At 40.5% G+C, this 12,792-nt stretch overlaps 1 protein-coding gene across 1 annotated transcript in view; it reads right to left on the reverse strand.

Annotated features, from left to right (window-relative positions):
• LOC117299563 (double-stranded RNA-specific adenosine deaminase-like) overlaps window positions 1–12,343 on the reverse strand; it is a 55,982-nt gene extending 43,639 nt beyond the window's left edge. The window contains exon 1 of the mRNA XM_033783113.1: window positions 12,239–12,343. Within this exon, the coding sequence (XP_033639004.1) occupies window positions 12,239–12,343 (105 nt within the window). The remainder of the gene's footprint in view (window positions 1–12,238) is intronic.
• Window positions 12,344–12,792: the final 449 nt, after the last annotated feature.

Consider the following 12,792-nt stretch of genomic DNA (forward strand, 5'->3'; position numbering starts at 1 on the left):
TTAAAATGTTGCTGTGAAAAGGTCTGTCAACTTACAAGAGTGATCTGTGATCAACACAGAGTTTTTGTTTTGTGAAAAGGACACACGTGTATGCTATAGTGTTAAAACACCATGTTGTTAATAGAGATAGTGCTTGCACCCTTTAAAATTACATTCATAAAAACCTCGGACAGTTTTGCTATTCCTATTGGTGGAGAGCGCATCACGTGGGTGTGTATAAACCTTTGTTTATGACCGGTAAAAAGTGTTGAAACATGGCCGTGACACGCGAGCTTGCACCTGTTCTTATAAGACAGTTTCTTCTTTCCTATTGGTCGAGAGCAGTGGCCGAGACAGTTGTGTTACATCACGCGATACGCGCACAGCATTCCCTTATATGGGCCTTACCATTTCATAGCTGGAGGGGTGTTGTGTTGAAAGAAATCATTGAACAATTATAATTTTTGCATTTATTTTACTTTTTGACCCAAAGTGTTGATGTTTTTTGACCGAAAAGGTATTTATGAATGGCAATCAAAGTGTGTTGAATCGGTTTTCAACTTGTGTTTTAAACCCGCCGAAGGCCTGGTTCTTGATAATATTTACCTCAACTTTGTCTCGGTAAAATGATCAAGAACCAGACCTCGTTGGGATTAAACACCTAGTTGAAAACCTCTTCACCGCACATTGATTCCCTTATTTAAAATGCAGCTAGGGACCCATGATGTGTAAGAAACACATGGTGTACGATAACAAGCAGCTCGATTGTGCTATAAACATTTCAATAAAAATAGTTTTGAACCCTGAATACTCATTGTCGTGACATAAACATAAACACAGGCCTTGTAATGCTTAATTTCTTTTAAAGGGCAAAAGCATTTTCTCCTTGGTAAAGAGCACCAGCCTATGAGGACATTGTAAGTTTCTACCGGACCATTTCAAGGGCACCAAGGCAATGACCAGGGGACATGGAGGCGATCGCCTTCTTTGCCTTCATGAAGGCAACCAACAGCCAGGCATGTATGCTTTGTTTTTGGAAAGGGCAAGTGCACCAAGCGTTTTCTCCTTGGTAAAGGGCACCCTATGAGGACATTGTAAGTTTCTACCGGAGCGGTTCAAGGGCACCAAGGCAATGACCAGGGGACATGGAGGTGATCGCCTTCGTTGCCTTCATGAAGGCAACCAACTACATGTAGCTAGCCAGGCATGTATGTTTTGTTTTTTGAAAGGGCACCAAGGCATTTTCTCCGCTATGAGAGCAGAGGCTGGAGCATTTCAAGGGCAAATGTTTTGAGCCCTGCCTACTCGTTGGTGAGACCTAGACATGCAGGCCTCGAAATAACCCACAGCACCCACAGCACTTGCCGTGGTGCCCTGTGCTTTTCTGTGGTGCCCTTTGCAAGGTTCCTGTACAAATTTACAATTTTCCTCATAGAGTAATATTTTTACTGGCCATTCTTTGATATTTTTCATTTTCTTTTTGAACCTTTCCCTTGTTAATACATAGTTTAATTACATTTTTTGTGATGTATTTTGTAAGTTTTAGTATTTTTTTATAATGAATCCAACCGTATGTGGTTGCAAATAAATAAACCTTACCTTACCTTAGAGGTGCCCCTTAAAAGAGGGAAATTCGAGGCCTGGGTCACATGACATGATATACATGTAGTGTTTTAAAACGCAATGTTGTCCAGAGAGTGCTCGCACCCTTTAAAATTACATTTAAAATGCGGTAGGGATCCATAATATAGCAGGCAGCGTCGCGATTGTGTTACAAACATATCAATCAAAATGTTTTGAGCCCTGCCTACTCGTTGTCGAGACCTAGACATGACAGTCACATGATATAGTGTTAACGCAATGTTGTACAGAGAGTGCTCGCACCCTTTAAAATCACATTTAAAGGCAGTGAACACTATTGGTAATTGTCAAAGACTAGCCTTCACAGTTGGTATATCTCAACATTAAATGCATAAAATAACAAACCTGTGAAAATTTGAGTTCAATCGGTCATCAAACTTGCGAGATAATAATGACAGAAAAATAACCCTTCCAACACGAAGTTGTGTGCGTTTAGACAGTTAGATGGTTGATTTCGAGACCTCAAGTTCTAAACTTGAGGTCTCAAAATCAAATTCGTGGAAAATTACTTCTTTCTCGGAAAACTATGGCACTTCAGAGGGAGCCGTTTCTCACAATGTTTTATACCATCAACCTCTCCCCATTACTCGTCACCAAGAAAGATTTTAAGGCAATAATTATTTTGAGTAATTATCCAATTGTGTCCACTGCCTTTAAAATTACATTTAAAATGCGATAGGGATCCACAATATGTATGTATGTAGCAGGCAGCTCCGCGCTTTCAATGAAAATGTTTTGAGTACTGAATACACGCACTCGTTGTCATGACCTAGACATGACATGATTATCAGCTGATGCTGACGATCAATTACTAAACTCCCTATCCATGAACCTGACATAATTAATTAACTGTGATCACCATCAACGAGTGAGTTGTTACTGTTACTGTAGCTACAAAAACATTCCATCACACAATGACAAACACCCTATTCAATTTCTCCTACCTAAGGCCTGTATGATGCGTTATGGGAAAGGGTACGGGCACCAAGGCCTTTTCTCCTTTGTAATATATGGCACTCTATGAAGAAATTCTACATTTCTACTGGAGCATTTTAAGGGCACCAAGGCAATGACCGAGGGCATAATAATAATAATAATAATAATAATAATAATATTGAAGTCTTATATAGCGCATGTATCTACCAAACAAGGTACTCAAGGCGCTGAGTATATATACAAACTTTCAGAAAGATAGGTAATTGCAGCGATGAATTCTGAGAATTATTAACAGCACCTTATAAGGGTTTACAAGGTGCTATGGCACATACAGCAGCCACAGCCAGGAACACCGGGGCGAACCCCTTCTCTTTTTCGATAAGTGCACTGGGTTCTTTTACATGCGTTACACAACACATGGGACCAACAGCTTTACGTCCCAGTTGGTGTATCTAAACATGCATAAAATAACAAACCTGTGAAAACATGAGCTCAATTGGTCGGCAAGTCGCGAGATAATAATGAAAGAAAAACCACCATTGTCACACGAAGTTGTGTGCTTTCAGATGCTTGATTTCGTGACCTCAAATTCTAAAATCTGAGGTCCCGAAATCAAATTCGTGGAAACTTACTTCTTTCTAAAAAAACTAGGTCACTTCAGAGGGAGCCGTTTTCCACAATGTTTTATACTATCAACCTCTCCCCATTACTCGTTACCAAGTGAGGTTTCATGCTAATAATTATTTTGAGTAATTACCAATAGTGTCCACTGCCTTTTACATAAAAACAGGGACAAAGTTGCCATATCAGGGAGAATGGCAAGTTTGTTCGTCAGAACATGGAAAGATCGGTTGATTTTCCGGAAACCTAAGACTTCATAAACAGGGAGAGTTTTGGCAGCTCTGTGTAAACGTACATGTACTGACTACATAATTAATTAGTAGTATGATCATTGCTGATTGTAGGTTAAGCATGGGCGATACCACGATATTATCGAATATCGCGATATTAATTTGGAAACGATTTCGATATCGGATCGATTTGGTTTGAATCGAAATATCGATATATCGCAATATATCATCAATCAAGTATTGCAATATCGCGATGTATTTCCTAGCTGAGACATCTTGCACCCCATAGGTTTGGAGTAAAACCAGAAGAATAGGTCATTAGAACACCTCTCTTATGCCATGACTGTCTCTTCTACAACTTTCACTGGGAGTTTGAAGACTGATGATGTCAAATTTAATTAATCGCGATGATATCGAATATCGCGATATATTGTCGGCGATATATCGTGAATAAAATAAATCGATATCGCCCAAGCTTAGTGTCAGTGTGACTACACCATGTCAAAATAAAATTTCACCAACATAACGAGAAACAACAACAGATACTACTTAAATTGTCCTACCTTTTCTTAAAGCTCGTGTTTAGGACAGTACTTGGGAAAGCATCTACGCCAAGGTTCTCTGCTCTTTATTTTAAAACCATCTACCCTTACGCCTCGGCAGCGGTGGTTAAAATTACATTTGAGAGCAAGGAAAACTACATGTGTAAATAGCTGACGCTATAACCAGACGTCGTGTGTGTAATGTATGTCGGACGACAGCCCAACCATGCATACAGTGCACACAACATTGACGATACAGCACCACGCGTGTCGTCTTCGAACTGAATTATACACACAGGCAATTAGGAGGTGGTCTCTTAATGAAAAAACAATCTGCTTGTGCACCAGATCACTTAGAACCCAATTAGAGGGACGGCAATTTATGAATCTTGGGGCTAGCTATATAGCGTCCCATCCCCCTCAAGCGTATAGCGGGTCGCTTATCAGTCTGATTAATACTCTTAAAGGCAGTGGACAATATTGGTAATATACTTAAAATAATTATTATCACAAAACCTTACTTGGTAACGAGTAATGGGGAGAGGTTGATAGTATAAAACATTGAGAGAAACGGCTCCCTCTGAAGTAACGTAGTTCTCGAGAAAGAAGCAATTTTCCAGGAATTTGATTTCGAGACCTGAGATTTAGAATTTGAGGTCTCAAAATCAAGCATCTGAAAGCTCACAACTTCGTGTGACAAGGGTGTTTTTTCTTTCATAGTTATCTCGCAGCTTCGCTGACCATTTTGAGCTGAAATTTTCACAGGTTGGTTATTTTATGCATATTTTGAGATACATACATTGTACACCAAGTTAGAAGACTGGTCTTTGACAATTACCGATAGTGTCCACTGCCTTTAAGGTGTGTTGTGTAATGCGCATTCATGCATTATTTTGCAGTTCCCTCTTGCAAGCAATCTACGACTAGAAGAATATTTATAAGTTATGAACAGGCATCAAAATAACCCACGGCACCCACAGCAATTGCACTTGCTGTGGCGCACTGTGCTTTTGCTGTGGTGCTCTCTTTAAAGCCATTGGACACTATTGGTAATTGTCAAAGACCAGTCCTCTCACTTGGTGAATCTCAACATATGCATAAAATAACAAACCTGTGAAAATTTGAGCTCGATTGGTCGTCGGAAAAAACACCCTTGCCACACTAAGTTGTGTGCTTTCAGATGCTTGATTTCGTGACCTCAAATTCTAATTCTGAGGTCCCGAAATCAAAACCTTCTTTCTAAAAAACTATGTCACTTCAGACGGAGCCGTTTCTCACAATGTTTTATACCATCAACCACTCCCCATTACTCGTTAATACCAAGTGAGGTTTTATGCTAATAATTATTTTGAGTAATTACAAATAGTGTCCACTGCCTTTAAGTTTCATTCTAACATTTTCCTCATAGAACTGCTCCTTCTAATAACCAGGGAATATTCAAGAGCGAAGTTCAAGGCATGTACCATAATTATTTATACATGTATTTTTGTTTGGGGGGGGGGGAACAAAATGCAATAGTAGAAAAACACATTGTGCATCGATAGTATACAACATACTTTTAATGTACACAATCGGTGGTCAGCCCGGAAATTGTTGTGTACACAAAATGCATTTAAAATGTGCAAATTTGCTAGGCTAAATATTGATTTTCGGCCGGCACTTTATCTCCCTTAATAATTTATGCCAAATTGTATTCTTACCTGGCCCAAATTTTATAAAGCTGTTTGGCAGATTTCTTTCTAATCTGGCTACATGTAGTTCAGTGTTGAAAGGGATCCATTATTCGTATTAAATAATGACAGGTGGAAAAGCTAAAGGACTAGTAAAATGACAAGCTAAATGGTCCTACTGGCCAGTCATTCAAAAAGTTAAGGGATTTGGGTACTTTTTCAAAATGTCCATAGATTTACATTAAACTTACAGGGTTTGAAGATAATGATAGTGGAAAGCTTCCCTTCAAATTGCAAATATTTTGATGCTGTAGTTTTTGAGAAATGAGTAAAACAATGTAATGAAAATACATTTGTAATATGCTTAAAATAATTTTCGTCTCATGAGACGAAAACTATTTTCATGACATTGTTTTACTCATTTCCCAAAAACTACAGCACCTCAGCACGTAATATTTTCAGGGAAGCTTTCTACTATCATTATCTTCAAACTGTGTAAGTTAAGTGTAAATCTGTGGACATTGTGTTTTTTGTCCTACAAAAAGTACCCTTTAAGGGCAAATCCTGTCTAAATTCTAGTCAATTTCGCTTTATATTCAGAACATTGTTCATGCCTGTATGCTTTGTTTTTTTAAAGGGCAAGGGCACCGAAGCAATTTCTCTTTGGTAAAGAGCACCCTATGAGGAACTACAATGAGGCATTTCAAGGGCACCAAGGCAGTGACCAGGGGCATAGAGGTAATCGCCTTTGTTGCCTACGTGAAGTGTCAGCCCTGATTGTTTTCACATCAGGCATCAAACTAACACAAGGCAACAACACCAATTGCCATGGTGCCATGGTGCCCTGTGCTTTATTAACTGTGGAGCCTTTTGCAAAGTTCTAATACAAATTTACATCGAGGTGCCCCTTTATACCAGCAGGGAAATTGCTGTGCCCCTTTATACCAGCAGGGAAATTGCTGTGCCCCTTTACCAGCAGGGAAATTGCTGTGCCCTTTTACCAGCAGGGAAATTGCTGTGCCCCTTTACCAGCAGGGAAATTGCTGTGCCCTTTTATACCAGCAGGGAAATTGCTGTGCCCCTTTACCAGCAGGGAAATTGCTGTGCCCCTTTATACCAGCAGGGAAATTGCTGTGCCCCTTTACCAGCAGGGAAATTGCTGTGCCCCTTTATACCAGCAGGGAAATTGCTGTGCCCCTTTATACCAGCAGGGAAATTGCTGTGCCCCTTTATACCAGCAGGGAAATTGCTGTGCCCCTTTACCAGCAGGGAAATTGCTGTGCCCTTTTACCAGCAGGGAAATTGCTGTGCCCTTTTACCAGCAGGGAAATTGCTGTGCCCCTTTACCAGCAGGGAAATTGCTGTGCCCTTTTATACCAGCAGGGAAATTGCTGTGCCCCTTTACCAGCAGGGAAATTGCTGTGCCCCTTTATACCAGCAGGGAAATTGCTGTGCCCCTTTACCAGCAGGGAAATTGCTGTGCCCCTTTATACCAGCAGGGAAATTGCTGTGCCCCTTTACCAGCAGGGAAATTGCTGTGCCCCTTTATACCAGCAGGGAAATTGCTGTGCCCCTTTATACCAGCAGGGAAATTGCTGTGCCCCTTTATACCAGCAGGGAAATTGCTGTGCCCCTTTACCAGCAGGGAAATTGCTGTGCCCCTTTACCAGCAGGGAAATTGCTGTGCCCTTTTATACCAGCAGGGAAATTGCTGTGCCCCTTTACCAGCAGGGAAATTGCTGTGCCCCTTTATACCAGCAGGGAAATTGCTGTGCCCCTTTACCAGCAGGGAAATTGCTGTGCCCTTTTACCAGCAGGGAAATTGCTGTGCCCTTTTACCAGCAGGGAAATTGCTGTGCCCCTTTACCAGCAGGGAAATTGCTGTGCCCCTTTACCAGCAGGGAAATTGCTGTGCCCCTTTATACCAGCAGGGAAATTGCTGTGCCCCTTTACCAGCAGGGAAATTGCTGTGCCCCTTTATACCAACAAGGAAATTGCTGTGCCCCTTTACCAGCAGGGAAATTGCTGTGCCCCTTTACCAGCAGGGAAATTTCTGTGCTCCTTCAAGAGTGAAGTTCAGAGGCTGTTTTACTAAAAATATAAAATAATAGCCTACTATTCCAAAATGTGAAATCTTGATTTTAAAGTTAAACCACCAACACATCAAAATGAAAAACAAAAGAAGGAAAGATGCTGACTCCAGTCTCCTTTTCAACAAAAGCAATTTAGGCCTTTAAAGACACTGGACACTATTGGTAATTGTCAAAGACCAGTCTTCTCACTTGGTGTGTCTCAAGATGCATGAAAAATAGCTGTGAAAATTTGAACTCAATTGGTCGTCAAAGTTGCGAGAAAATAAGTGACGAAAAAACACCCTCGTCACACAAAGTTGTGTGCTTTCAGATGCTTAATTTCGGGTTCTCAAAATCTAATTCTGAGGTCTTGTAATAAAATTCATGGAAAATACCCTCGTTCTCGAAAACTGTGTTACTTCAGAGGGAGCCGTTTCTCACAATGTTTTAAAACCAACAGCTCTCCATTGCCTGTACCAAGTAAGTTTTTATGCCAACAATTATTTTGAATAATAACCAATACTGCCCACTGCCTAATTAAAAAACCTGTCTATCAATTAAAAAAAACACACATTCCAAGCAGCCAAGAGGTACACCTCAGCAGTAACGCAAGGCGCAACGGCAACGATCTCCCTAGCGGTGAGAATGATTGCGCATATAATTGTCATAAGAAAATGCCACCTGCCCCTTTCAAGTAACTCTGCACCCAGAGTTCAGCCAACTTGAAACCATCCAAGGAAGCTATTTAAAGGCACTGGACACATTTGGTAATTGCATACAGCAGCCACAGCCAGGAACACCGGGGCGAACCCCTTCTCTTTTTCGATAAGTGCACTGGGTACTTTTACATCCGTTACTCAACACATTGGACCAATGGCTTTATGTCCCATCCGAAGGACGAAGCAATGGTTAAGTGTCTTGCTTAAGGACACAAGTGTCACGGCTGGGGATTCGAACCCACACTCTGCTGATCAGAAACACCAGAGTTTGAATTCGGTGCTCTTAACCGCTCGGCCACTACACTACACAACAAGGGGACCAGTCGCTTCAAAGCCCACGGCATACGATTTGTTTCCGCAAAAGTTCAAGCCCCTCAGATAACTTTTGCGCAATAATGCAAACCTGTTTGACAGGGGCCCCTGCTCAATTATTCATTATTTACCCCCCTCGCCTTCCGATCTTCTCTCTTTTTTTACTTAAAGTGACTGGTCATGTTTGGTAAATGTAAAAGACCAATAGTCTCACTTGGTGTATCCAAAATATGCATGTGATGCAGCCAATCAAGTGTGTTTGCATGCGTGACATAACACAAGAGACAAACAGCTTTATGTCCCATCCAGCATGTCCAGAGGACGAAGCAAGTGATTCAAACCCACACTCTGCTGATCAGAAACACCAGAATGTTGAGCCCGATGCTCTTATGTATACATGTACATGTCATTCGATGTAGCTTGGCCATGATTATTTTGAGTAACTACCAATAGTGTCCAGTGCCTTTAAACCCCCGTTCGGAGCGGAGTGTGAGATTTCAAAGGTGACATCAAGAGGCACTTGGGACCAGGGAGGATGATATGTTCTTGTGACAGGTCGGCGCCACCTGATACCTCGGTGAATAAATTCAAGTATGTAAGAGTGTGTTTATACAGGGGGGGGGGGGGGGACAAACCTACGTACTTAGCTTTATGCGCAATTCATAACACTCATTAAAATCAGTGGACACTATTGGTATTTACTCAAAATAATTATTAGCATTACACCTTTCTTGGTGACGAGTAATGGGGAGAGGTTGATGGTATAAAACGTTGAGAAACGGCTCCCTCTGAAGTGCCATAGTTTTCGAGAAAGAAATAATTGTCCATGAATTTGATTTTGAGACCTCAGATTTAGAACTTGAGGTCTCGAAATCAACCATCTAAATGCACACAACTTCGTGTGACAAGGGTGTTTTTTTCTTTCATTATTATCTCGCAAGTTCGATGACCGATTGAGCTCAATCTTTCACAGGTTTGTTATTTTATGCATATGTTGAGATACACCAAGTGAGCTTTGACAATTACCAATAGTGTCCACTGTCTTTAAAGGGAAGGTACACGTTTGGTAACTCAAAACAAATATTAACTTAAAAACTGACTTGGTAACGAGCATTGGAGAGCTGTTGATAGTATAGGCCTACATGTAAAACATTGGAGAAACGGCTTCCTCTGAAGTAGCATAGATTTTGAAAAAGAGGTAAATTCTCACTAAAATAATAAAAGACTTCTAGCCAGAAGTATTTTATTCCTATCTGAACGCACACAAATTCGTCCAACAAGGGTGTTTTTTCTCTAATCACTTTCTCGCAACTTCGAAGACCAATTTAGCTCAAATTTTCACAGATTTGTTACTTTATGCTTAAATGTTGGGATACACCAAGTGAGAAGACTGGTCTTTGACAACTACCAAACGTGTACCTTCCCTTTAAACAATTCTGGCCTTAAAGGCAATGTACACTATTGGTAATTACTCAAAATAATTATTAGCACAAAACCTTACTTGGTAACGAGTAATGGGGAAAGGTTGATACTATAAAAAATTGTGAGAAACGGCTCCCTCTGAAGTGACCTAGTTTTTTAGAAGTAATTTTCCATGAATTTGATTTTGGGACCTCAGATTTAGAATTTGAGATCACGAAATCAAGCATCTGAAAGCACAGAACTTAGTGTGACAAGGGTGGTTTTTCTTATCTCGCAACTTCGCCGACCTCAATTGAGCTCAAGTTTTCACAGGTTTGTTATTTTATGTGTTGAGATACACCAACTGAGAAGACTGGTCTTTGACAATTATCAATAGTGTCCAGAGTCTTTAAAGGGAAGGTACACGTTTGGTAATTACAATATTAACTTAAAAACTGACTTGGTAACGAGCAGTGGAGAGCTGTTGATAGTATAAACCATTGTGGGAAACGACTCCCTCTGAAGTAACGTAGTTTTTGAGAAAGTAGGTAATTTCTCACTAAAATAATAAAAGAATTCTGTCTCCCCATATGGCAATACTGTGTACAAATGTCTTCCATTAGCGCCCTCTTTTGAACAATCCTCCTCCATCCCATTTTAATTTTCCATAATGGGGGACAGAAATTCCGACGTACAGAATTCCCTGGGACACCGGTCAAGCTTGACACCGGTACACGGTAGGCTACACATGGCATGCAAAGTCAAAGAACCTAAATTTGCAAAATTCTAAGGTCCGGTGTCATGCTTTCATAATGCCCCTCAAATGGTGATGGGCTAGTGTACAATGTACCTGGTCTTCACTGATGTTGTTTCATCATTACACTGACATTATCGTCAACAGAGGGGGCTTGTCCCTCAACTCCAACCATCTCCATACAGTAGGCCCTATTATGTTCGGAGCACAAACTGTTTAATGCTGGTTCAGGCTCAATCAATACTTTTGGAAATTGAGTAAAAACGTGGCAGTATTGTCTGATGGACACCACAACATACTGAGAGTATGACTGAGAAGACATCATGGGGAGGTGGATGCGAGGAGAAAGACTTTGGACTAAATCTCCTTTCAAAAAAATCATCCTTCAACATTGTCATGTTTATTAGTACGGCGATATTAATAATTCATAATCATACTGTGACTTAATTAGTTGCGATAACGTAACCCCTCCTCCCCTTATGCTATCGCAACTAACTGTGACTCCGACTCCGACTCCGCAGAGGTGCTGGTATAGGCCTACTGTAGCTACGAAGTGTATCCTGCATTCTTACAATGCACCAACATGACCAACAAAGTCTCAACATCAGTTAATAAATCAGTTTATCACAATGAATTATTACATTTTTCAAACATGTAGTGTTCAAAAAATATGTTTCAAGACTAGCCTGTGTCCTGGCATGCCTGTCTGTCTGCCTTGTTGAAGAAATCTTTATACATTTTTTAAAGGCAGTGGACACTAATTGGTAATTACTCAAAATAATTATTAGCATAAAACCTTACTTGGTGACGAGTAATGGGGAGAGGTTGATAGTATTAAACATTGTGAGAAACGGCTCTCTCTGAAGTGCCATAGTTTACGAGAAAGAAGTAATTTTCTACAAATTTGATTTCAAGACCTCAGATTTAGAACTTGAGGTCTCGAAATCAACCATCTAAACGCACACAACTTCGTGTGACAAGGGTTTTTTTTCTTTCATTATTATCTCGCAAGTTCGATGACCGATTGAGCTCAAATTTTCACAGGTTTGTTATTTTATGCATATGTTGAGATACACCAAATGTGAAGGCTAGTCTTTGACAATTACCAATAATAGTGTCCACGGCCTTTAAAAGAGTAAAAATTGAACTGGTTGTATATTTGTCACTTGTACTTAAGGGGTAAAAAAAGAAGTTTAACACTTTTAGGAATCCCACTTTTAATATATAGAGGGCAGGAGGATGCAAAATGAACTCATCTATCGTATAATATTTCAGATTCTGAGGCATGATCAATGATCTAGATGCATGAGCAATGTTGTGTTTGATGGAGGTAGAAAACGAAATGATGCAGATGGACTTACCGCCGTTTTCTTCTCGTTTGTCGCCGTCTTTCTCGGCTGCAGTCTCAAACTTCGACGAACGGGATAACTCTTCTTACAGTTGGATTTACTGTCTTTTGTAGACATAGTGTGAGCAAATCATTTCCATGTGAAGTCCTTCAGCAATCATCATGCAATGAAACAATCTGGAGTTTCTCATTCAAACACAGACATAAAATCAGGGCACGTTATTTCGTAGTGTCTGGTTTTCCCCAAAGAATGATGTCGTGTGATTGGTTAGAAAAGCGGGGTTTCCCCTTTTTCCTAGTCTGGTGCATCCCTGATTGCAAACACTCATTAGAAATGTGTGTAGATTTAAGTCGGGTTACTCTTCATGTTGTCATTTCTAATTTTGTCGTTGCGTGATTGCACTGCTGCCGCTGAAATTGTGTATTTGTATGTGCAATATGTAAAGAAAGTGGGCCAGTTGTAGGCGTGGGTTGGAAGGGGAAGTTGCGTAAGGTTGGCAGGGGTTTCGAAACGGGACACGGGGTAAATTGTTCCCGTTTTACTTTAAAAATTCAGAATAAAAAGGC

This window comes from Asterias rubens, chromosome 14 (assembly GCF_902459465.1).
Source record: "Asterias rubens chromosome 14, eAstRub1.3, whole genome shotgun sequence".
NCBI classification, from domain to species: domain Eukaryota; kingdom Metazoa; phylum Echinodermata; class Asteroidea; order Forcipulatida; family Asteriidae; genus Asterias; species Asterias rubens.